This window comes from Rhinolophus sinicus, linkage group LG13 (genome assembly GCF_036562045.2).
Source record: "Rhinolophus sinicus isolate RSC01 linkage group LG13, ASM3656204v1, whole genome shotgun sequence".
Taxonomy (NCBI): domain Eukaryota; kingdom Metazoa; phylum Chordata; class Mammalia; order Chiroptera; family Rhinolophidae; genus Rhinolophus; species Rhinolophus sinicus.
The window spans coordinates 29,727,127-29,751,917 of NC_133762.1; the positions used below are offsets into that span (position 1 = coordinate 29,727,127).

The 24,791-nt window shown below is 47.7% G+C and overlaps 1 protein-coding gene across 5 annotated transcripts in view; it reads right to left on the minus strand.

The window, feature by feature from the left end:
* Window positions 1-24,791, minus strand: part of TOX2 (TOX high mobility group box family member 2) — a 127,002-nt gene that overhangs the window by 63,664 nt on the left and 38,547 nt on the right. For 4 of the 5 annotated variants that reach the window (XM_019748740.2, XM_019748764.2, XM_074317666.1 and 1 more), the window contains exon 2: window positions 15,506-15,571. The exons of the other annotated variant lie outside the window; for it this stretch is intronic. In XM_019748740.2, coding sequence (XP_019604299.2) covers window positions 15,506-15,571 — 66 coding nt within the window. The remainder of the gene's footprint in view (window positions 1-15,505; window positions 15,572-24,791) is intronic. 5 annotated transcript variants of the gene reach the window in all.

The window sequence follows — 24,791 nt, forward strand, 5'->3', positions numbered from 1 at the left end:
GTCATGCCTAAAATAAAATGACATGGAAGGTTAAAAATAAGCAAATATATCAGGCAAATAAAAAGCAGAAGTGGAAAAATTAATAACAAATTAAGACTAATTCAAGGCAAAAAGCATTAAAAAGACCAAGAGGAATACTTAAGTTGATTTATGATACAATCCACTAAGAAGAAATGGCAGACATAAACTTTTATGTGGACTGATAAACTACAGGAATATAAAACATAAAACACAGTTAGAAGTACAAAGAGGATTTAACAAAACCATAAACATAATAAGACACTAACACATCTCTGCAAAAATGGACGAATCAGATAAAAATGAGCAAGGATAGAAGAGTTGAATAATACAATTTACCCTCTTGATTTGTTCCAATATTTAAAGAATACACATTCTTTTCAAGTGTCCATAGAACTCTTAAAACACATGACCATGTGCTACCTACACAGATAATCTCAAAGTTTTCAAAATGTAGAAATGACATAGACTACACTCCAGGATCTAAATGCACTAACCTAGTTTTTAACAACAACAGAAACCCCCAAACAATGTACAGAAAGAGGGAGCAGGAAAAAAAAATGGAGAGAGGCAGACACTCCTAAATACTTAGATGCTTTAAGAGCAATCTTTTAAATAACTTTTGGGTTAAAGAGAAAATCACAACTGAAATTACAGACAATGAAAACACTGCCTGACAAAACATGTGAGAGGTTAACCATGGAAAATTGATAACTTTTTACCTAAATGCATGTATCAGAAGATAAGAAACACAAAATAATTGAACTCAGCACTCATCTCAAGAAACTAGCAGCAGAATAACAAAATGAACCGAGTCAGTAGAAGAAAGAGTAATAAAAGAGAAAACAAATTTTAGGTAATAGAAGGAAGAACTGGTTGCTTGAAAAGGCTAACAAAATAATAAACCAGTGACAAGGAAAAAAACCAAGTAGATGCCCGAAAAGGAATGAAAAATATATTGATTTTTTGAAAGTCATTGAGAATTCCTTTGTAAAACTGTATAAAGCTAATTTGCATAAATGTTTATCAGTTCCAGCTTAATTATGTTGTTTGAATCGTCTAAATGACTATTCATTTTCTTTTTCTGCTCGATCCACTGGTTTCTGAGAGGTATGTTAAAAATTTCCACCATGATTGTGATTTTATCCATTTCTTCTTGTATTTCTGCCCATTTTTTGCTACATATATTTTAGACCTATGTTGCTAAGTATTTACAAATGAATGATTATTATATCTTCTTGGGGTGGTGTACCTTCCCTTATTTGAAGGCTACCTACTTTATTCCAGTCAATGGTTACTACAAGATTCTCCAAATGACACTTGGACCTACCCATTTCCATCGCCCACCCCACACTGTATAAGAGAAAGGCAGAAGAGTCATGGGAAGGGGCCATCGGAGCAGAGGGTGATGTGACTTTTCTCCCCCCACCTTCAGGTCAAGTGAGAAAGGCCCCAGTAGCACAGCTTCTTGGGGCTCTAAGTGCAGTGCAAAAGGAGAAGTGGCACCTCATTCCCTGGTGATGCCTGGTGACAAAGAGCTCTCAGGGGGACACACCTGTGTCCCCAGAGTTGAGAAGCTTAGGAGGACTCGTCACTGGAAGGTTTTGGAAGATGGGAGGATAGCTGGAGCTGCCTGAAATGGCAGGGCCAGGGAAGACAATAGGGATAGAGACAGAGAGACAGAGATAGAGATAGAGATATAGAGATACAAAGATTGAGAGCAATCTGCATGTAGGTACGTGGGTTGGCAAACCAGGATGCATGAGTTTCCGAGGGCAAGTGAAAGCTAAGGAAGGCAGCCAGCTGGAGGCATCTAAAGGGTTCCACCCATGACAGTAGCCTCACGGAGCAGGGGCACCTCAGCGGCAGGAGGCATATCAACAGGTAGTGCTGGCTGCAGAGCAGGTCAGAAGAGATGAGCTGCAGAGTGAATCCCCAGCTCAGTGTGCCTCATGGAAAAGTGCCAGCATGTGAAAATCTGCTGTAACAGCGGGCATGGATAGTAGGACATGAACACTACCAGTCAGCAGAATGTTTGACCCTCCTCCTTTAATGCCACCTCACCCTGTCCTGATTCCAGAGACTCCAGCAGCAGCAAAGGACATGGGAGTTGAGGGGGCGGTAACAGACCACCCCCTGCTCCCCCCGACCCCACCACTGCCGTGAGCCAGGGAGGAAAGGACATGGAATGGACCGCTGCTTTCTTGTCCTGCCTGCTGAGTAACGCTGAGTGACAGCTGCAACACCTTATGTTGACACAGGACTTTGGGGTTCCAAATGCTTTTACGTATTTCAAATATTTTCCTCCCAAAGCTTGAAGATTCTTGGAGTTCAAAATCAGTGCTTACTGTTTTTTTGATCTGCAGAAAGAATGTTGGCTTTGCAGTTAGACTGACCTGGAGGAATTCCAGTCCCGCCACTTACTGGCTGAGGGACCTTTGGCAATGGATCCCAACTGCTTACTCCGGAGTGCCCTTATCTACGAAACCCCACCTAACAGCTGAGAGAATTATACAGGGAAACAGATGTGAAAACACATGAACAGAAAGTCAACACCGTCCCTATCTCCAGGCCTGAGGAGGGAAATAACAGACTGCAGGTGGTAAGGAGAACAAGTGTTAAATATCATTTCCGTTTTGGAAACTGAGGTTCAAAAAGGCAAAATGACTTATCCAAAGTCACACGAATAGCATTTATGGAAACAAGAACAAGAAGCCCTGACTGTCTGAAGCTAACTCGTGCTCTACCATTATTCACATCCCCTGCCCCCCGACATACACATTGATCCTGATCAGCCCAACATAGTCCTGGTTGATGCCTCTTGTCCCAGGATAATTTTTTTTTATCACTTTTTTTTTTTTTTTTTTAGTATGCTCTCTTTCACTCTAAAATCATCCTGGTTTGGACAATAAATGAAATGGCCACCCTACAATCCTACCGTTTGAAATGTAAAACCCACACTCTATTAGGACTTCTCAGCTAAAGGACTGGCATTCAGTTCAGGGTTTCCTGACTCTGTTTTCATTACAAGGAAAATGGTACCTTATCCAAAGCTGAAACCCCCGTCACTGTAGCAGGACACCCAGCACTGTAACTTCTCATGGTGTGTACAGTGATTTTTCTGAATTCAGTGGGGAATGAAACGCAATTTTGTCAGGCTTGCTGGTGTCCATAATGACCGAGTCAAATTAATCATCTTGGCTAATACCCCTGTGTCACCCATCCCAGAGATGCTTAATAGAATCTTCCTGATTCATGTCTCGCAGTGCACATCAGATCTGGAGTACTGCCGCACTTCTGAAAAATCAGTACAATTATGCCTTCTTGTTGGGCTATCATTTTCCTGGACTAAAAATGCTTCTTTAAACAAACAAATAAATAAACCCATACCCTATATAAATGAAATGGGAGTGGAAAAACACCATCCCATTAAAATTAAATGTGGATTCTGGAGGAGGTGGGGTTGGGGAATAGAATATCTTTTTAAGCCTTTATTTACAGGCGGAACCTCTGAGCGTGGCAGTCATGGGGGACGAAGGGTGCATAAGACCCTCCTGTAGCTGGGAGGAACCTGACATGTTTGGATCAGAGCAGACAGAGGCATCATATGGGACAATGGCAGCCAGTCACATTAGACATGAGTGTTGTTCGCTAAAACTCTACCTGGAACAAACAGGATCATCCCCACGTGTTCTTGCTCAGAAAACAATCTGGGTCACTCTAAGGTTCAGGCAGCTTTCCACACGGATACACTGTGGAGGGCGTGGGATTCTGGAAACGTGAACAATTAGTGGTGGGTTTCGTCCTTTCGGAGGAAGGGAACCCGGCAGAACTGAAGGGGCAAGGCTGGGGATAAGTTGGGGCCACAGCCTTAGAGCGAGAGGAGGTGGCCTGAGCACCAGGCAATAGCCCATTTTACAGACAGGAAGCTCACTTTTCCATAAGTGGCAGAGTATCCAGCTACTTCTTTGACACTTTCCCTTGGATGTCCTAGCGGAGAAGTCAGTAAACTTTGTCTACAAAGGTCCAGGTAACACATCTTTTTGGCTTTGTGGGTCATACGGTCTCTGTCACAACTATCCATCTGACTTGTAGCATGAAAGCAGCCACGGGCAATATTTAAACTCACAAGTATAGCTGTGTTCCAATAAAACTTTGTTTTCAAACAACAAGTAGAGGGCCAAATGTGGCCCATGGGCCATAGTTTCCTGACTCCTGCCCTAGAGGTGGTTTTCCTTCCCCATAGAACTTTTACCATCTATACTTGATTTAAAAAAAAAAAAAAAATACTTATTGTCTGTTCCTTTCACAATAATGTAAATTCACTGTTCGGTCACTGACTATCCAAAGGGCCAAGGATGGTGCCTTGCACATAGTAGGCCCTCAGCAAACATTTGCTGAATGAAATAATACACAAATGAATGAGAATACAGGTTTTGGACTGCTGTGTTCACTGTTATACCTCTAGCACCTAGAGCCTTGCCCAGCACACAGTAGGTACTCAGTAAATGTTTTTTAAATGAATGAATGCACAGATGAATGTATTGAAGGCTGCTGTGGCCTAAGCCTGGGTACGCTCTGCACTACCTTCCCTGTTAGCTCTAAAAAATCAACAGAGGTCTGAAGTGGCCTTCCCCTCAGAGATGCTGCTTAGTACGAAATAATTCGAACTTGACCCCTGAGGGTCTTCTGGTTCCCTGTCCTCATCATGGAAATGCTCTTCCCATGAAGGGTTGAGTCCCAGCTCTGCCCCTGATAGGCTGTGTGACTTTGGAAAAGTCACTGCCCCTTTCTGGGCCTCAGTTACACCACCTGTGAAAAGAGGGAGACAGACCAAGAGAGCTTAAGTAATTTTGTCAAGGTCACACAGCAAGAACAAGGCAGAAGTAGGAGACCCCTGGAGCACAGACCTGCCACCTGAGTCCCCTGTCCTCCACGCTGGTAGGATGAAGGGTGCCAGGTGTGGCAGGGGCAACAACCTCATGACTGGATCTTTGTGCCCCATCAGAGCCATAGGCTTTGAGTATATGAGAGACGAGAAATTGCCTGTCTGGACTCCATGAAGGCCTTTCAATATTAATGAGCTGTGAATTAAGGAAGCTTGGCAAACCCAGCTGTTCCCTGAGCGCTGGGAGTGGGGGTCGAAAGGAGGGGGTGGGGGAAAGTCATGCGTCTTCAACAGGCTGGAAATTATCAGGAGGTATCTTTTCTTGATTGTGTTGTGGAAGGTGGGGGTCGCATTTCTTATAACATTTTAAAAGCAAGATAGTTCCAATAGCATCTTTTCAGTTGCAACCTTTAACATAATTTGATTTGCATTAGGTAAAGTAACTGAGTGGTCTCCCCTTTGCCGATGATTCTGATGCTGCATTCGATTCCTGCCCCCACCATGTCCTGGATGGGTGACCTTGGCAAGTAGATTTACCTTCCCCAAAATCAGTTGTTTCACCTGAAAAATGGATACTTTAATAACACTCTCTGCTAACTACCATTTGCCATATACCGAGCACTATAATAAGAACTTTGGGTATAAGTGCACCTAATGGACTCCTCCCCACATCACTTTGAGGCATTTCCAAAGACAAAATTGGGGCTCAGGAAAGTTGGTTGACTTGCCCAAGGTCACCAGGCATGAAGTGTCAAGACCAGAATTTGAGCCCAGGTCTGTTTTCTCATGTCATGACCCTTATATCCCATCTGACCAACGGAACCTCTGTATTGTCACCAGTGGTGGTCTGGAACTTGCTCAGAGCCTCAGGGGCACCTTCAGCATGGGGACGACTCAGCCAGGTGGGGCAGATCAGTCTTTGGCCTGTTGGACAGACCACTGCCCCTTCTAGGGCCTCAGGCAAGGGGGTGGAGGAGGCCAATACCTTGGCCACAAGATGTAATCTAGACGGTCCCTCAAAGACATCCATTCAGCCCCAATTCACAGATGCAATAACCAAGGCTCAGAGAGGGCACATAACCCACTCAAGGGCACACGGTGAAAGAGGCTGGAGAGGGCCCAACCCTGGCTCATGACCCTCTAGAAGCTAAGGACCTGGCACCATTCTGGTAAGGTCCCCCCTCTGGCCTCATTTCTAACTCGTGATCACGCATGTAGTGATGAACAGATGTGTGAAATCAGGGACTGCCCAGCAAAGACCCAGGACCTACAGAAGATACAGGAGTGGGAGAGGGGTGCCGTTTTAAAGAAAATCCTTGAAATCCCATTGCCAACCCACTGCGGTTCCCTCCTCCAACCCATAAACTTCCTGCACCATCCTCATTGTTTCCATCCCATTTAGAGAGAGTGAACGTTTCCAGGGATTCAATTTCTCTCATAATAGTTGGAAGGAAACAAAACTGTATGCTGTAAACATTCACTGCATTGTATGAAAAATATCTTTATTACAGGGGAGGTGCAATAAATGCAGACAAAGGTCCCCTCACCCCAAATCCACTCCCTAATGCCTCCATGCCTGTGTCCTCAAATATTTAAACATCTCACAGCCGGTCATCTAGAGCTTTAACATAAATATGTTTTTAGCCATTGGAATGCACAATTAAGATTGGTGAGGTCTAAGTACCAACTCCTTCTCAGCAGTTTCTCTCAATGAAAATGAGAGGCTCGTCCATTTTTCTGAGCACGTGTGTAAGGACTGATGTGGGAGAAAGCTCGTTAGTTCAGTCTGACATATACTCAATTCTTTCCATATACATAGGATGGGGTTTTCCCCCCTCCTTGCATTTTATTCTCCAGCTGCGCAATGATATTAAATTTCATCAGATTTGAACAAAATCTATGGTCTTGAAACAGTTTCCTTTAAGGCTCCTCATATTTATTCAGAATTCATGAATCATGTTCCGATAACACAACCATAATTATTTTTAAAGTGTGATGTTTGTGGCTTTAATAGGAAATGCTTGCAAAAGGCCTTTTCTCTTTGATTGTTCGTAATCTTAGCAGTAATCGCTGCTGTTCCCTGCTCTGCACCACAGCAGGCGAAACACAATTTCATTTTAATATGAATCGCGAGCTCTTCACCCAGGTTTTAATTAAAGCAATAAAAGCCATGTCATCTGTGCCCTTTACGATGTACACAGAGTCAGAGGCCAGAGTTACTAAGCCCAGAATCTTAGATTTCAACAACGGCAGGAGAGCCTTCTGCTTCCCAATGCATTTAATGGGAAGCATTTTTGTCTGTCTGTTTTAAAAAGACTCAACCACCACCTCTGTCTCTGTGCTGCAGTTTTCTCATCTGTCAAATGGGATAACAACAGTATTTACTGATAAGAGTTCACGTGAGGATGAAGTGAGACCAGCCATGGGAAATATTTAGCTCCATTGCCGAGTAAATGTCATTATCATCACCATCATCATTTAGTACTGAAAAAAGTCAAAAGACCATCTACCCTAATTAGTCATATGAGGAAACTGAGGCTCTGAGAAATACCAACACAGGAGGAGGGCATAGAGCAGAGCTGAACCTGGAACTCAGCACTCCTGGCTCTTTCGTGTTCTGGGCATCCGACACTGCCCCCTGCTGGAAAGAGTCCGTGCCTTCAAGGCCAGAAGACCAGTGTCCAGGGATTGCAGGTCTGACCCTGACCAGCTCCTGTTGTGGGGCCTCCTGGTTATACCATCGACCTACTCTTGGTCTATGTTTGATCCACGTGGTAAGAATAACAGACCGGGCATTCCTGGAGATCTATGAAGAAAGGTTGCCACACAAACACAGTGGTGTTCAGAACCAAGAGCAAGAATCCACTTAACTCAAAGTCCTTGCACGTCTCTAGTGTGGCACATTCTAGGAAGGGGCGCTGAAGGAGCAGTGGGGGGGCATGGCCCACACTGAGTGTGGGTCCCATCTGGCAGTGCTCATGATGGGGGTGTTCACCACGCCCCATAGGCCCTAAGGTGCCCCAAAGAGCACCTCAAGTGTAAGCCCCCTGCACCATTGTGCCCCACTGTGCAGTACCTCCCCCCTCGCAAAGAGCCACTGGGCCCTTTGGGACTCCCACTCCAAGAACAACAGGGTCCCCTGTTTCTCCGGCCACTTCTTACAACGTGCCTTCCCCTTTGTCTCCCGCCTCAGTGGGAACCTGTCTCCTCCACATGTTCTGGGGATGAGCTGTCCATCCCCCCACTGCCCACGTATCTCAGGTTGAAAGGCAGGACTCACATCCTGCTCCCTCTCCACGGCCGGATCCAGACTACTGTCCATCTTTCCTACAAATCCACCCCCACCCCTCTCAGCTCCATCAGCATCCAGACGCTCATGCTGCCCATGTGTCTCCTGTTTGTCCCCTTTACCCATCGTGCTCCCAGTCTCTCGCTCTGGGTTCTAGCTTCTCATCCATTCCAGCCCAGCACCCTCCTGGGTCCCTTCACCTCCCATCAGCCTCCATGCTGATGCTGGGCTGTTGGCTCCTCAGCACCCAGGAGGTACTTCTCCACTCACTGTCAGCTCCATACTCCCCAGACATACCCAAGACCCCATCAATGCCCACGGCTGCTCACCTTTGAATCACCACCCCATGTCCCACTCTGTGACTAAGGTGTCCTCACCATCCAGCTCCTCCCTCGTGGACTCTCTGACCCCCAGATTCCCCTCTTTCTCTCCTTACCCAGCTTAGATTCCCTGGTCCTTCACTTCAGTCTCTCTGTGGGACACAAAGCTTGAGTGTCCTTCTGGTACCCTTGCCTGGCAAATCCCAGCCCTGGATTCACCCAACTGTCTTTCCCCATGGCACCGTCACCACACATCACATCAAATACTCTGGACCTTCTCTATCCCTCAGACCTCCAGTGCCCTGACTCTCAGCAGGTGACCAGCCCACCAACTTCTCTGAGAAGACAGATGCTGTCAGCCATCCCATCTACAAAGCCATACTCCTTTACTCCTCTGTCCCCTATCCTGGCTAAAGCCAGAGCTTCCATCTCTGGGCAGGACCCACCCTCTCCTACCTTCTCCCCAAACTTAAACCATCAAATAACTCTTTGCTCTCTTGAACACTGAGCATCACCTTCTTCTTTGGATGCCTTCCATCAACAATTAAACATTCGAAAGACTCTCTTGCCTTAAAAATGAACATCGCTTCTAAGAAGTCCTCATGTCATTGAGCTAAGGCCCTCGCCCATGTCCTGGCTGGCAGACTTCTCACACAGCTTGTCTGTACTCACTGCTGATGTCCTCACGTCACGCTCCGTCCTCCATCCACTCTGGGGCCCCCACAACATCCCCCATGTGTCCAACCTGCTTTCTCTGTGGTCCAGGATAACTTCTTTTCTTCTAAAACCATGGGTCACTTACCCACTGTTATCCCAGCCAATCCCTCCAAAGCATTTGACCCTCTCCTCATTTAAAGTGTATTTAACTTGTTGAAGTTATAATAAATCCCCATGGTTTAAAATCCCTGAAATATGAAAAGGTATAGTGAAAAGTCTCTTTTCTATCCCTGTCCACCTGGCCAGTTTCCATAACACACACACAAACACATACACATACACACACTCACAGTACAAAGCCATTGTTACTAGTTTCCACATATCCTCCCAGAGTCACTTTAATCAAATACAAGCACAAAGGAACATACATTCTTACCACCTTTTTTGCACAACTGGTAACCTATTCTCTACCTTGCTTTTCTCAGTAAGTAATGGATCTAAGGAACTCCTATATCGCTTGGGTTTCCTCATTCTTTCTTTACAGCCATTCTTCCTTTATGTACATCTCTTCCACGTGATAGATGTACATAATTTCTTTAATTCATCCCGTATTATCACATAGTTGGGTTGTTTCCAATCTTTTGCCATTATTGATACCAAAACGAATAATCTTGAATATGTCACTTCTCGTGTGTGCAAATATATCTGTGGGATATATTTCCAAAGGGGAATTGCTGTGTTAAAGGTTAATACATTCGTAATTTTGACACATGTTGCCAATTTGCCCTCCATAGGGGTCACACCAATTTACTCTCCCTTAAGTGATGTATAAAATGCCTGTTTCCCCACAGGGGCTCCAACAGCGTGTTATCAGAACTCTGGATGTTTGCCATTCTGGTAGGTGGAAAATGGTAGTTTTAATTTGTTTCTATTATGAACTATTGTAGCGTTTTTTCATATGGTTAAGATCCATTTGTATTTCTTTTTCTGTAAACTCTTGGTTCATATCTCCTGCCCACTTTTCTATCTGGTTTTTTAATTGATTTCTAGGGGCTCTTTATATATTAGGAAAACCAGTCCTTTGACTATACTGTGAGTTGATAATATTGTTGCCCAATTTTTCATTTGCCTTTTGACTTTACGCATGCTGTTTGGGCCATGCAAAAGTTGTTTTTCATTTTAATTTAAGGTCAATTTTTTAAGTCCTTTCTTCTAAGACTTTGAGTCATAAAAATATCTTTCCTGCTCCGAAGTTGTAAAGTGTACCTGAATGGATTTTTTAATGGTGCCTTCATGGTTTCCTTGAGTTCATGTAAATCTTTGATTTACTTAAAGTTTATCCTCTGATAGGGAAGGGGCTGTGGTTCCACCACCATTTTCCTCCAGGTCCCCTCCCTCCTCCTTGGAAAGTCTGCCATCGGCTTCTAAGACTCCATGTTCTCCTCTTACTTCTCTGGCCACAGCTTCTAAGCCTATTTCATGCTCTTCTCCTCCTCTCCTTTGCTTGCAAACGTTGGAACTCAACATTTGAGAGTCATTGATCCTCTGCTCTTCTCTTTCTGTCTGCAAGTTTCACCCTCTCAAGGTTTTCATACCTGGGGTTGGGGACTTCCAAGTTGACTTGCCCCAGGAGCTCCAGACTTTTACAACCATCTACCTACGTGGACATCGCCACTTGAATGAGCATCTCAAATGTCACATGTCCAAGTCTGACCTCCTCAAACCTGCACCTCCTCAGGCTGTCCCCAACTCAGGAAATGGTACCACCATGCTGGGAAATGAGCTCATGCTAGAAGCCTGGGGGTCACCCTTCGCTCCTCCATTTCTCTCTCCTTCTACATGTCTCATTGTCAAGACCTACTAACTTCATTTCCCAAACAGACCTCAGTTCCACCCACTTATTTCCATCTCCTCTGCCTCTATCGCAATCTAGGACACCACCACCTTTTACCTGGCCTGTTATCACAGCCTCCCGTGTGGTCTCTCTGTATCCACTCTTGCCATTGAGAGCTTTTAAAACTGCAAATTTGATTGTGCCATTCAATCTCAATCTCTCTCTTCCTCACTAACAAAGCCCAGTGAGTCGCTTTGACTAATCGAATGTGGTAGAAGGAGTCATGTGCCAGTTCTCTCTGTGTGTGTGACACACATACACACACACAGTTCTTTCAATCATTCCTAGGACAAAGCCAGAAATGGTATTTAGAGCCACGAGAGTGGAAAACTCTACTGGCAACCAGGAAGGCTGTCTTGTGGAGGTGACATCTGTGGTGCCCCTGAATGCACAAGTAGGCATTTGTTGTGTGACAATAGCTAGGGGATTTCTATCAGAGGAAACCGTGAGTACAAAGGCACAGAGGGGTAAATGCGCACAGGAGGTGAGAGAGATTCATGCAAGCAAAGCATTACTTATGGTAATAAAAACAACAGAAATAAGTCACAGCTAGCTTTATGGAACACAGGTACCTTATATACTGGCTTAGGTTAGACTCCCTTGAACTATAGCCTGAGATGTAGATTCCTACGCCGGTGACTTACTGAGAAGTTACTCAGGAAGGAGAAGGGGAGGGAAGCAGAATAGGGCAGGGGATGGAGCTGAGCAAGGATGTGGTCTCAGCTGAGTCAGCTGGAGCTCCAGGGGGACTTACAGAGTTTAGTCCCCACTTGAGACAATGTGCCTGGCCTTCTAGACCGCCTTCCATCCCTACCCCCCACTCCCACCGCCCCCATTGGTTGGTTCCCATTTGGTAGAGGCCAGTTCTCTTGAGAAGGGGCAACTGTGACTAGTTAGCAGCAACAGCTGGACAATGGGCGCCCTGGCCTGGTGAAGGGAAACTGGGAGGCACCCACAGAACCCACAATACACACCTCATGTACCTCTCAGAACACACTTGGTGGCAGGCGTTACTTTTCCCATTTGACAGGAAGCTGACATAACTCACATAAGGTCATCTGGCTGGGATGTGGAAGAGCTGGAATTTGAATCCAGGTCTGTTGAGACCCCAGCCCAGGAAGAGAGAGACACTTCCCAGGTCACGTAACCAGGAAATACCAACCCCTGTAACTCCTGCTCAGGGTCTGCTCCCAACAGGAGAAGAGCTGATCTCTACCAGGCCCTCTGCCCCTAGCAACTGCAAATGGGCCGGAAGTCATGCCTGAGAACTGTATCTCATCTCAGACCACCCAGACAAGTCTGGTACAAGAGAAACGCAAGGTCCAGGGAGGGGACTATAGTGACAATGTGTGAAAGCTAAGGCAGCTAAGCAGGAATTTTGTGGAGACTTGCAAAAACCAAACAATGGAGCGTGCCTTTGCAAAAGAAACCTCAAGCCCAAAAGAGCTGGGTTGAAAGTTTTTAAAAGGGGACACAGTTGGCTGATATATATCCCGCAGGAACCTCTGTCTCAGCTGCAGTTTCTAAATAAAGAAGGTGATGTTTCAGGAGAAGGTTACATTAAAGAGCAGGTTCTCAACATGATGAAAATGGATGTTCTGGAAGCAGACGTCTTCCAGAAATGGTTCCCGGCTTACATCCAGAGCTTTGCACATAATAGGTGCCCAATAAACATTTTCTGAATGGGTGAACCTTTTATTTAACTGTATTTATAAAATGTATTCTATGCCATTTAGAGGGATTATCCTCTATTGGCTATGAGACCTTCATTTTAGCGCATGTGTATGTCAATCCTTCAGGAATCAGAGCAATGCAATTCCTGCAGTTGACGAGGCAGACACCATGATGGTGTATTCATGTGGGTGGGGGGTGGGGGTGGGGGGGCGGTGTTTAAGCAACCAGTCCAGGGAAAAAACTGGAAGGAAACATACAGAACTTTTGCCATTAAGGACCAGAGGCCAGTGGAGCCCCAACCAAGCCACTGGGAACTCTAAGTCCCAAAAAAGTCTAAGTTATTCTTCAAAAAAACCAGCATGAACAACATCCCACATGTTTCTCATATGTGGTCATTTGTTGAAAGACCACAGGAGTTAGCAGCCTGTCCCATCAACAGATGGAGTCTGTTTCCCCATTTGTTGAATCTAGACTGGCCCCGTGAGTTGCTTTGACCAATAGAATGTGCGGGAAGTCATCACGTGCCGGTTCTAAGCCTAGACCTCAAGAGATCTTGTGCTCTTGCTGCTCTGGGAACACTTCTCTCTCCACATGAACCTCAGGCTTGCCTGCTGGAGGACAAGAAACCATCTGGAGTAGAAGTGTCCCCCGTACCAATCAGTCCACAGCTGATGTGGCAGCTTCCTGCAGCCACGACCAGCAATGACCAGAAAAGCCACCCGGCTAAACCCAACCATGCCAACCCACGGAATTATAACTAGATAACTATCTGTTGTTTGAAGACACTAAGTTTTGGGGTGCTTGTTATGCAGCAAAAGCTAACAGATACACTATAAGAAGTCTAGATTATAATCGCTAAATCTGCTCACATCAAGCTTGGCTTATGGCACCAGGTGACTTAGGCAGTCTCAGGGAATCCTGGTGTCTTCTTTATGAAGTTCTAAGTTAGGGAGCCCCTCTGATTGGTGGCACAATAGGCTTGGAAGGACCCCTGGAGAGCCCAACCACCTCGTTCCACTGTTAGGAAAACTGAAGTCAGAGAAGAAGAGCCACGTTCACTCATTACACAGATATTTCCTGCGGCGCTGGGGTCACAGTCGTGAAAAAGAGACTAGATCCTGCCCTCAGGGAGGTCATAGTTCAGAACGGAAATCAGATGTTAACCAAGTCATCACACATGTGTGAAGACCACCACAAACAGTGACAAATGTCGTGAATTAAAAGGACATGGTGCCGCCAGAGAGAATCACAGTGAGGAGACCTAATTGGGATTTGGGAGTCACCCAGAGCTCTCTGGGGAAGTGGCATTTAGGCTGAAGCAAGCTGGTGGCAACCTTGAGGTGGGAATGAAGAGCTCTCCACATACACAGCAAAGTAGTGTGTAGAGCTGGGTCCCAGCCGTGCAGGTCGGCACAGGTCCATGCAACAGAAAGGCAGGGGTGCCGTGGCACGTGATGCTCAGATGGTCCCAGGTCAGAGAAGGGCAGTGGCATGGCCGCTTCAGCACGAGCATCCCTGCAGTGGCGGAGGCAGGGGTGGGGGAGGGTACAGGGCCCTGCCGTGGGGCTTCCTCACTGCACTGAGACGACAGTATCTTCCCTCACTGGAGTGCTCTCTGAGGCCCATAGGCCCGTGTCTTACTCATCTATGTCCCCATAGGACTTGTCACATAGCAGGACACAAACAAGCTTCCGTTTCCCCAGCTGAAAAGTGTGAGCCTGGCCCCCCAACTTGGACTGCCGCAAACACCATGAGTACATAGACAGAGGGTGGAAGTCAGAGCCAGGGACAGGCGTCCCCCAGCTCCCTAAGTTTCGCAGTAGCTAGGACTCCTTGGTTTTCCATCCAGCACCCTGAGCTGCTGCCACCCTGCAGGCACCAATGCCTTATGGAACTGTCCTCCAGGTTGCCACAGTCTGCAGTGAAGACCCTCCCCAGTGACCCAGCCCGCAGTGAGGTCCCTCCCCGGTGACCCAGCCTGCAGTGAGGACCCTCCCCGGTGACCCAGCCTGCAGTGAGGACCCTCCCCGGTGACTCAGACTGCAGTGAGGACCCTCCCCGGTGACCCAGACTGCAGTGAGGACCCTCTCTGGCATTAGCGTCTGTAGTGAGGCTGTTCCCAGCTGAAAGAACCCTTAATTTTCAGAGCCCAGGCTCTCAGTGGAAAACCAGATTCCAGCCGGCATCAGGACTCCCAGAAGGCCAGGTCGGGCTGAGGTTGGGGACAGCCTTGCCCAGGGATGACTCAGCCCCTTTACCACCAGGGAGGACTGCACAGGAAGCCTCCGCTGGGGTCCCTTGCGCCACAACCCTCCCCCGTGGCATCACACAGTCCAGATGGGCGGGAGAACCCTGAATGCTTGCCTGGGTGTGTGTGTCTCCACACCAGTGTATGTCTCCATGGGTGCTGTGTGGTGACAACAGGTTGAGAGCACCAGGGAGCGTGTGACAGCTCTACTCATGACTGCTGGAAATTCCCCCTCTGTGCATGGAGAAGGTGGGCAACCCATTTTGAGTTTTATTACGTTTTTAATGATGCCCATTTGAAGCCAACAGCAGCCAGGTAGGGGATTTACAGAGAACACGGTAGTGTTAGTTTGATTGTCCCTTTTAAGGGGACTCAACTGATGCTTTTGACCATTCTGAGAGAGAACAGTCGTGGGATGTGCCCTCCACGGTGCCCCTCTCCCACCCCCACCCCAGGAGCAGCTTGGCTCCAGCTAGCCCAAGGCCAACTGCCCACTCAGAAAGGACGGGGCACCCACCTGGCTGGTTGAGAGGAGCTCTGGGTTCCCGTCACTCATCCCCACGTAGGCACTCTCACCATCAAACTGGAACAGAGAAGGAGAGAGAAGCAGCTCTGAGTAAAACGTTCTCAAGAAGGCCCTAGGAGGAGGAGAAGCCAGAGGAGGGCAGGGGACGAAATGCACTGAGGAAAAGGGAGAAGAAGCCAGGAAGCCAGGATGCCCCAGTTCCCATTTCCGCAGGGCTCCCTCTAGGGTACAGGGGGAGCCCCGGTTCTGTGGCCCCTGAGGGTTAGCACCATGCATCACACTTAGGATCAAGAGAGGAAAACCTTTCTGCCCTTTATACCTTGTTCATAGATGTGGCAGGCTGCTTTGTCAGATACTGAGCTCCCCATCCCTGGAAGTATGCAAATATCCCTCTTGGCCCAAATGACATCAGACTCTCAGCTAGAGCTGGAATTCCATGTGCTGGAGGGAGGCCAAGCTCTCCAGAGCTTTGGGGTCATGACAGCCTGCCCCTGATGTGCCCCCCCCAGGTCTTATCCCACCTGGCTTTGCCCCTTCACATCTGTCCCTGAGGCCACCCCTGGCCACAGAGAGTGAGGACTGTGGTAGAAACCATGTATGAGAACTCCAGGCGTGTGTCCTAAGAAGCTGCCAAGTCTGGACTCAGAAAGATTTGCCTGCAAGAGGGAGCAGGTCTGGTGGGAGAAGTGTGGGCCACTGGCTGCCCTTTGCCCTGATGTGCAACCCTGAGCTGGTGCCTGAACTTCTGAGGTTCCTCATCTGTCAAATGGGGATAATGCCCTGGTCCCCTGTCCACGGCATGTCACACTGAAACAAATAGAGCACTTGGCTCAATTCCAGTTAGTGTCCATCTTCTGAGACAGGTGTCGTAGATCACGTTCCCTAGAAGCAGAGCCCGAGACAAGGATTCAAATGCATCTGGTTCCTGAGGAGTGCTCTTTATAGTGATAACATTACGGGGAGGGAAGGAGGGATGTGGGACAGGATAGTGGAAGGAGCTAAGCAAGGACGTGGTCTCCGCTGGAGACCTGTTGGAGCCTGATCCCACCGGGAGCTCTGGGCAGGAACTGAACCACAGAGTTTGTCCCCGCGTGAAGCAAGAGGCCAGACTTTTGTCACCCATGTAAGTCAGCCCCTGGCTGTGGGCTGTGAGGAAACAGGAGCAAGGTGGCCCCCTTTGACCAAGGACAGCGCTCTAGGGAACTGTGCCCGCTGTGAGCCATTTGCAGCCAGTGCCCACAGCAGGTGGGGGATGGGTGTGCTGGCCAGTAAATCTGGGTGGACCACCAACGACAGTGGGCCATTTTAATGGAAAATTTTACTTTTTTATTAGGTGATATGCACATGGTTCAAAATCCCCAAAGTACACAGAGCAACAGGAAAGTCTCTTCCCACCCCATTGCTGTTCTCCAGAGGTAGCCACTGTGTCTGCCAACTGCCTTTACATCCTTTCAGAGACAGTCTGCCTATATACATTGTATAGTCATTCCTTTCACATAAATGACAGCATACGATAAACCCAGTTTTGCACCTTAGTTTTCTCCTAGCAGCACATCTGGGAAAATCTTTTGTGCTGGAACATAATTCTGTCTTCCAGTGCCTAATATTCTGCAGGATGGATGTAACATATATATTTAACTAGTTGAACACGTGGGTTCCTAGTCTTTTGCTAGTCCAGCATTGCTCCCATGAATAGTTTTGTACACCCATCATTTCTCAGGGGTGTGAGTTTACTGTAGTGTTAGTTTGTACAGTGGCTGGGCCCAGCTGTGTGTGCATCTGTAACTTTGATATACATCGCCAAGCAGTTTTCATAGAGGCTGTAAAAATCCACACTCCCACAATCAGGCGCAAGATGTCAGTTCATCCAGACCCTCTCACTCAGGGAGGCTTTCCTCAGCAATTGCTCAGAGGCCAGCCTCCCACCTCTGTGCACTGTGAGCACCCATCACTGCACCCGTCACCATTCCCGATTTCCTTGCCCTGCTCCACTTTATTCTTTGTTCCATAGGCCCTTTCACCTTCTAAAATCTATATAATTTAGCAAGTTCATTGTTTATAGTTGCATTCCCCCTACTAAAATGGAGGCTCCGAAACACCTAGCATAGGGCCTGGCACAGATTAGACACTCAATAAATGCTTGTGGATGGATGGATGGATGGATAGATGATGGATGGGTGGATAGATGATAGATGGATGGATGATAGATGGATGATGGATGGCTGGATGGCTGGATGGATGATGGATGGATGACAGATGGATGATGGATGGATGATGGATGGATGACAGATGGATGATGGATGGATGGATGATGGATGGATGGCTGGATGGATGGATGGATGATTGATGGATGGATGATGGATGGATGGATGATGGATGGCTGATGGATGGATGGATGGATGGATGGATGGATGGATGGATGGATGATGGATAGATGCTGGATGGATGGATGACGGATGGATGATGGATGGATGGATGGATGGATGGATGGATGGATGGATGGATGGATAAATGGTGGATGATGGATGGATGGATGATGGATGGATGATGGATGGATGATGGATAGATGCTGGATGGATGGATGATGGATGGATGATGGATGGATACTGGATGGATGGATGGATGGAACAATCACTGCACCATTCACATTGTCTTTTACCAGACCCATCTTCCCAACAAAGTAGTAGAATTGGTGGTTACATCCAAGTGCCTTTCCAGCACAGGGATGGACAGAATCCTTCAGTGACTGCTGGATTAGCAAAACAAACAAACCAAAAAACAAAAAACCTGCCATGTTATGCCTAGGATCTGGGCACTGACCCCAAATGCAGGGCTCTAACCACCACACGGCATCCACCACACGCCATGCTGGTACCTCCTCTGGCTGTCCCTCTTACAACACAGGTTGTCTCCATATCTGTCTTTTGCCCCTGTGTGAGAGCAACATGAAGGCTGGAACAGTGTTGTAGTCATCTCCAAATCTCTCAGCGCCTGGCACAGCCTGTCACCAGGAAAGGGACTATGAATCAGGCAGGGTGGGGAGCTTTCAACGAAAGTTCCTGGGTACTAGTTGATGTGTCACCGCAGCCATGTATTACTTTGATACAAGTAAAACTTTTTTAAAAAAAATCACACATAATTTATAAGTATGTTCTAAAAGAAAGAACAATTGGACATGGGAGGGGGGCTAGTTTTAACCAAGTATTTGAAACATTTATTTGATAAAGCAATAGTAATCAAACAGTATGACACAGGTTAAAAATATAGGAATATGTATCAAAGGAGGAGAGGGCAAGCTATCCCCCAAAAGGCCTGTGTCATAGCCCGTTTATTAAATGCTGGCTAGGACGGAGCCACTGCGAAAGGAGGGGACCTGTCTGCTGTCTCCCCCAATGCACAGAGAGGCACTCAACAAATATGTGGTAAATGAATGACTACACCTGGCACCGAACAACACGCTTTCCATAAAAGATCTCATTTAATCCTCACAACCACCCAAAGAAACAGGTGTTATTCCCCGTTGAAAACCAAGGCAACCGGCTGAGAGGATGGCAGGTGCCCAAGATGGCACAATAAAGGAGGAGCGGGACAGTTTGTTAAGGAACAGTCTGTTTGCTTCTTCGGGTTGGTATCTCCCACCTGGCTGTCAGCGCCTTGATAGCGGGGATCAGGCTTAGCTGCACCCCACTCCGTACAACCCGTAATTAGCGTGGCCCTGACACATAACAGGTGCTTGATGAGGATGTGTTAGGGGTGCAGGGAGGGAAGATTTCTCCACAGCAAGCAGTGGGGAGCGGCCCTGGGATGTGAGAAAGGAGACCCTGGATTGTGGTGTGTGTGTGCTGGGGGTAGGAGGGGAGCCGGGCAACGGGTCCCCTTGAAATCACCAGAGCCTGCCTCCAGTGGGCTTCTTCATTCACTCGTTTATTCAAACAAGAAAGAGCGGACACAAGCCAGAGGAAAGCTTGCTTCCTGCTTCCAAGGAAAACTTGAGAAGTTGGTGGCAGTTTTGAAGGCAGGGCCTGGGTCAGCCTCCATTTGGTTACCCCTGGGGGCCTGGCATGGCCCCTGGGAGCACACTGGGCATGGGACCTGGCTACTGAGAAACTGTGAACAGAGACCCACCTCTGCCCAGGGTTCTACCACGTGAGACCTTGCATGGAGGAACAGAGGGAGGGAGGGGACCCTGAGGGTTCCAGACACCCCCTGGCTTGGCTTCCAGGGCAGTAAGGCCTGGGGTTTCCCCCCACAGCCCTCCTCTTGGGGGGCCCTTTCTAGAGGAAAGAACCTACCAGCCAAGGGGAGAAGTCACTGAGCCGGCCTCTGTGCTCAGACACAGCAGGGTCAGCTCCTCTGTGTGCACACACAGGATGGAAAACACTCCCCCCTACACCCGCCGCACAGCGAGTGCTGACTGTGTATGTGACCACAAAGGCATACAGTGTATGCAGCGTGCCCAAGCATGGTGACAACACATGTACCACAAACCAGTGGGGGTCAACATCACACACGACACAGCGTTCGAGACAGCAGTTAGCCACACGCGCACCACATCCATGGGTAACACAAACCAACACAAACAAATGTATTCACAGCACAAGCATGAGTGTGCACCTACCATAGACCCTTTGTGGGACTGGGCACAACATCCACGGCAGGCACACACGAGAAGGAGGGGAGGCCCAGACGTGTATAAAATACCATCTGCCACTGTGTAAATATTACGCACACAAATGCACACACAAACAAACATATATGGCACGAGCATGTAGAGACATACACAGCAAAGATACACATGAACTTGACTTCTGTGCATAGCTTACAATTTATCAGTCCCTCCATCAAAAATCTTTTTTCACACCATGCCACCTTCTGTATGCTTTAAAATGTGAAAAACAGAAAAATGGAGAGGGGAAACAAGGGCCTAAGAATTTCCATGAACTGCCAGAACATCCTCTTACCACCGACTGGAATAGATTAATTTTCCCCATTTCATATTCTAATTATAATTCCTTTTCCCATCGCCATCTTCAGTCCTCATTACAGCTGGAAGATTGTTCTGCAAAAGCCAGGCCTTCATCTTCTCTTCCCAAGAGTTTTGTCATGGAAATGAGTTTTGGAATCTGAAAGAACCCACATTTCTGCAAAAAATCAAATGTGTGGGGATAACCCTTTCATGACGGCCACCAGGGACTTGGTTCACAGAGGCTTCTAAAGGGGCTGTCTCTCCTGATGCTGTGTGGTCCCCTTGGCAAGAGGGGCTCCTGCCCCCCGCCCCAAAATCCCTTTTTTAACTTTAATGAAACTTAGCAAACAGGCAGCCAAGGTGAAAGGTGAGGAGCCCTGATCTCAGAGACGCAGATCAAGCTGTCTCCACCTGTGTCACCTCGGGCGAGCTCCTTAACGCAAAGCCTCAGTTTCCTCATTCTTATGACCCACCGAGTCACTTACAACAGGTGTAAATTAAATATCTGTGGAATGGATAAATACGACAAGTGGGCAAATGCACAGATGGAAGAAGGGGAGTAAAGGATGAGATGAATGGATGGATAGATGGATATTGGATGATGGATGATATAAATCACCATCGTCAAATAGAAATACAGTGCAAGGCATAGATGTAATTTTAAATTTTCTAGTAGCCATAGTTTGAAAAACTAAATGTAAACAGGTACTATTAATTTTTAATGACACGTTTTATTTAACTGGATATATTCACAATATTATGATTTCAAGATGTAATTAACAGAAAATTATGAATGAGTTGGTTTGCATTATTTCGGAGGGCGACTGTCTGAGAAATCTTTATCTTTAAGGAAACTTAGCAGATAAGCAGCCACGTGTGTTTTTACCTTACATCACGTCTCAGTTTAGACTAGCCACATTTCAAGTGCTCAAAAGTCACATGTGGCTGGTGGTTACCAAAGTGAATAGAGCAGGAAAGAGTTGGAACGGGTAAGATGAGTGAATGGATGGTGGGTATGTGTATAGGTGGAATGGAGGGAGGGAGGGAGGGAGGGAGGGATGGATGGAGGGATGGATGGATGGATGGATGGATGGGTAGATGGGTGGGGGGGGAAGATGAGTGGTTTAAGGCACGAATAGGATAGATGGGCCAGTAGATGGATAAACAAATGACAACATGGCTGGACAGATGGAATCAGAGGGTGGGATGGATGGATGGATGGGTGAGCAGATGGGTGGTTAGGATGTGTGGGTTGGATGGTTGGGATGAGAGGGGTGAGTGGATGGATGGACGAGATGGGATGGCTGGGTGAGTATGAAGAGATAGGTAGATGGGGAGAAGACGGGGATGGTGAGTGAGATAAACACACGGTTGGGATGGGTGTGTGGGATGCATGGATAGAACCCTGGGTGGGTGGGATGCCTGAGGGCATGGAATGGGTTGAACGAGTGGGTGGAATGGATAGGTGGGTGGATAAGTGGACCTGGTATTTCCTTCTCACTCTATCCATGCCTGCCCTGGACAATGTCACGGCTTCTCAGGGGTGCAACATGTCACTCACTCATAAATGCTCATCTTTAGCTGAGTTATCTCCAGAATCCAACAGTCAGTTTCCCCCTAGACATCTCCCCCACTTGGTCTACGAGCCCCTCAAATACAATACGCCCAGCTCTGAAATCACGACACATCTATGGACCTGCTCATTCTCCAGTGCTCTGCCATCATGAGACAGGGTGTCACCTTCCACTCAGTCCCAGAGTCAGTACTTCCAGGGAGACTCTAATCCCGTTCTCTCCTACATCCCTCTGATCCAATCACCCGCAGAAGCTTTCTGCTCAGTGCCCCCCACCCAATCCATCTTCCACCCTGGCTGTCACTAGCGGCCTTTTGGCAATCCCTCCGCTGCTCAGATGGAAATCCAACAGTGGCTCCACATCTTGAACCCTGCCATCTGGAGGCTCCGTGACAACCGGCCCTGAGCCTCAGCTCCCACAACGTCCCAAGTGTCCCAGAGCTCTTGCCTTTGCACACACTCTCCCATCATCAGCCTGGAGCACCTTTCTCTTCCTTCCTTCCCACTGAAATCCAATTCCCTTTAGGTCTTTTGCTTCTTCTAGCTCTGCACTCCAACCTGAACAGTCTTGCTTCCTTCTATAAGCCTATATTCTTGGGCCCAACCTTAAAAACCTCCACCCAAGTTGGCTTTGGACTTAGGGAAACTTCCACATGTAGTCTGGGCCACAGCATTGATTCCTGAATCGGAGTACTGGTTCCACCACTGACGAGCAGTGTATGACCTTGGCTTTAACCTCTCTCTGCCTTAGTTTCTGCACCTGTACAATGGTAATGTTGGAAGCTATGAATTTCTGACTTATGAGTTAATATATGCAACATAATGCTTAATGATGGCAATGATTTTTGACAGGTGCTTAATAAATGTCATGTATTTATTCTTATATGTGAACTCTAATCCCCTCACCAGCCACCATCCCCTAGCAGAGGACCATGTCTCCTACATCACAGAGGCCATCAGCTACCCACCACCCGACTCCCTCCTTTTCTCCGCATTATTTACATCACACTCATCCTGACCTCCTTTCCTTTAGTCTTGAAGTGTCTCCCTCCTGTTCAAGGTCAAGGCTTTCCCCTTAACCCCACCCCTCCCTTGTCTTCCCCTCATTCATTCCCACTCCCAGACCTGGGTCTAAGATCTGAAGCAATATGATGCCCTTGTATCGTGTACTGAGTACCTGCAATGCACTAAGTAACAGGCTCCCACCCACTGGAGACTTACAAGAAATAAGCTTGTCACAGGCACTGACAAGAGGTAAAAGCAAAGGGATTGTGAGGTTACAGTCCCTTGGGGCAGCAGTCATTGTGTGCTGACTGAGAGCTAGTGACGCTTACTGTGTGCCAACGTTGTAGTGACACCAGCCCCTGCCCTCAAGGAGCCGTCGGTCCTTTGGAGAAGCTTGGGAGAATAAAACATTCCTGTTCTCCAAGTCTGAGGAAGGAAGACAGGCCAGTGTTTCGGCCATAGTCCCAAGATAGGAACAAGGAACCCCAAAACTTGTTTGAAGCTGGTCCCAACTGGTCAGTGACAGCGTTGCGTTCACCCAGCCTCTGAAAATCAAGTGATCAGTAACGACCTTATTCCAGTAGCCACATGTCCTCAGCCAGGGTTCAGCCAGCTCCAGAACCTCCTGCCATTGAAAGGACCTCCATCCCACGGCTCGGGGCTCCCCAAAACCCTACAAAGATCAGCTTGTGTTAGGAGAGATTAGCTTTGCAAAGTATAGCAATGAATTCAGTGTCTTGTTTCAGAGAGCAAATGATAGCCTCCTCTTTAACAAATGTGACCGTGGCAGGACAGGGTTGTCTCAGGGGAGTGGAAGCAGGCAGGAGGGTTTTCCAAGAGAGGCATCCTGCCAAAGGTGAGTTGGAAGCTCCATGATGTAGGACACCCAGGAGTTGGCCAGGGGAAGAGCAGGGAACGTGACATCCAAGGCTGCTGTGAGCACAGGCCAGTGAGCACCTATTGTATACCAGACCTCATCCCAGAGCTATGCCTGGTTGTCTCGTTGGAACCCTCCCCCAAATTCCAAGGCTGTATGATCATCCCCATTGTAGAAATGAGCAAGGAGAGGCTCAGGGCGGTTGGGGAGCCCAACGCTGCCTCAACAGTTCTAAACTTGACCTTGACTCCTGGTACCACAGCAACAGTTGTACGGTAGAAGGTGCTGTCCCTCCCCTTTGCACAGAGACCCAGATCAAAGACCAAGGGTGCACCGTCTTCACCCGAGCCTGTCACAGACACCAAGAGACGAGCCTCATGGAGATCTAAAGAGGAAACAATCAAAGCCACACATACTGCTCCTGCCTGCCCCCACGTCAGGTCACGAGAACACTCGTTCTGCACAGATGAAACCACGGCTTAAAAGATAGAGGCAGCGAACGTGGCAGCTGCACCGTGGGCCCTGCCGAGAGTGCGGTTTTAGGTGGCAGTCTCACAGAGAGATACACATCAGGGTCAGGAGATGCTGGTGGAGGGGCTGAGAGGCGTTGCACAGATGGATGGAATGGGACAAGGATAGGACCTCAGGCTCAAACTCTGACCAGGGCCTGTGTGCTTAACTCCAGGCCCAGCCCCACGCAGAGAAGGAAGAGAGCACAGTGGTTATAAACATGGGCCCTGGTGCCAGGCTTCCTAGGTTCAAACCTTAGGCTTGCTTTTCAAGCTCTGTGACTTTTTAACTAAGTTACTGTCTCAGTTTCCTCATCTGGAAAATAAGTATGACTATCATTTAGATG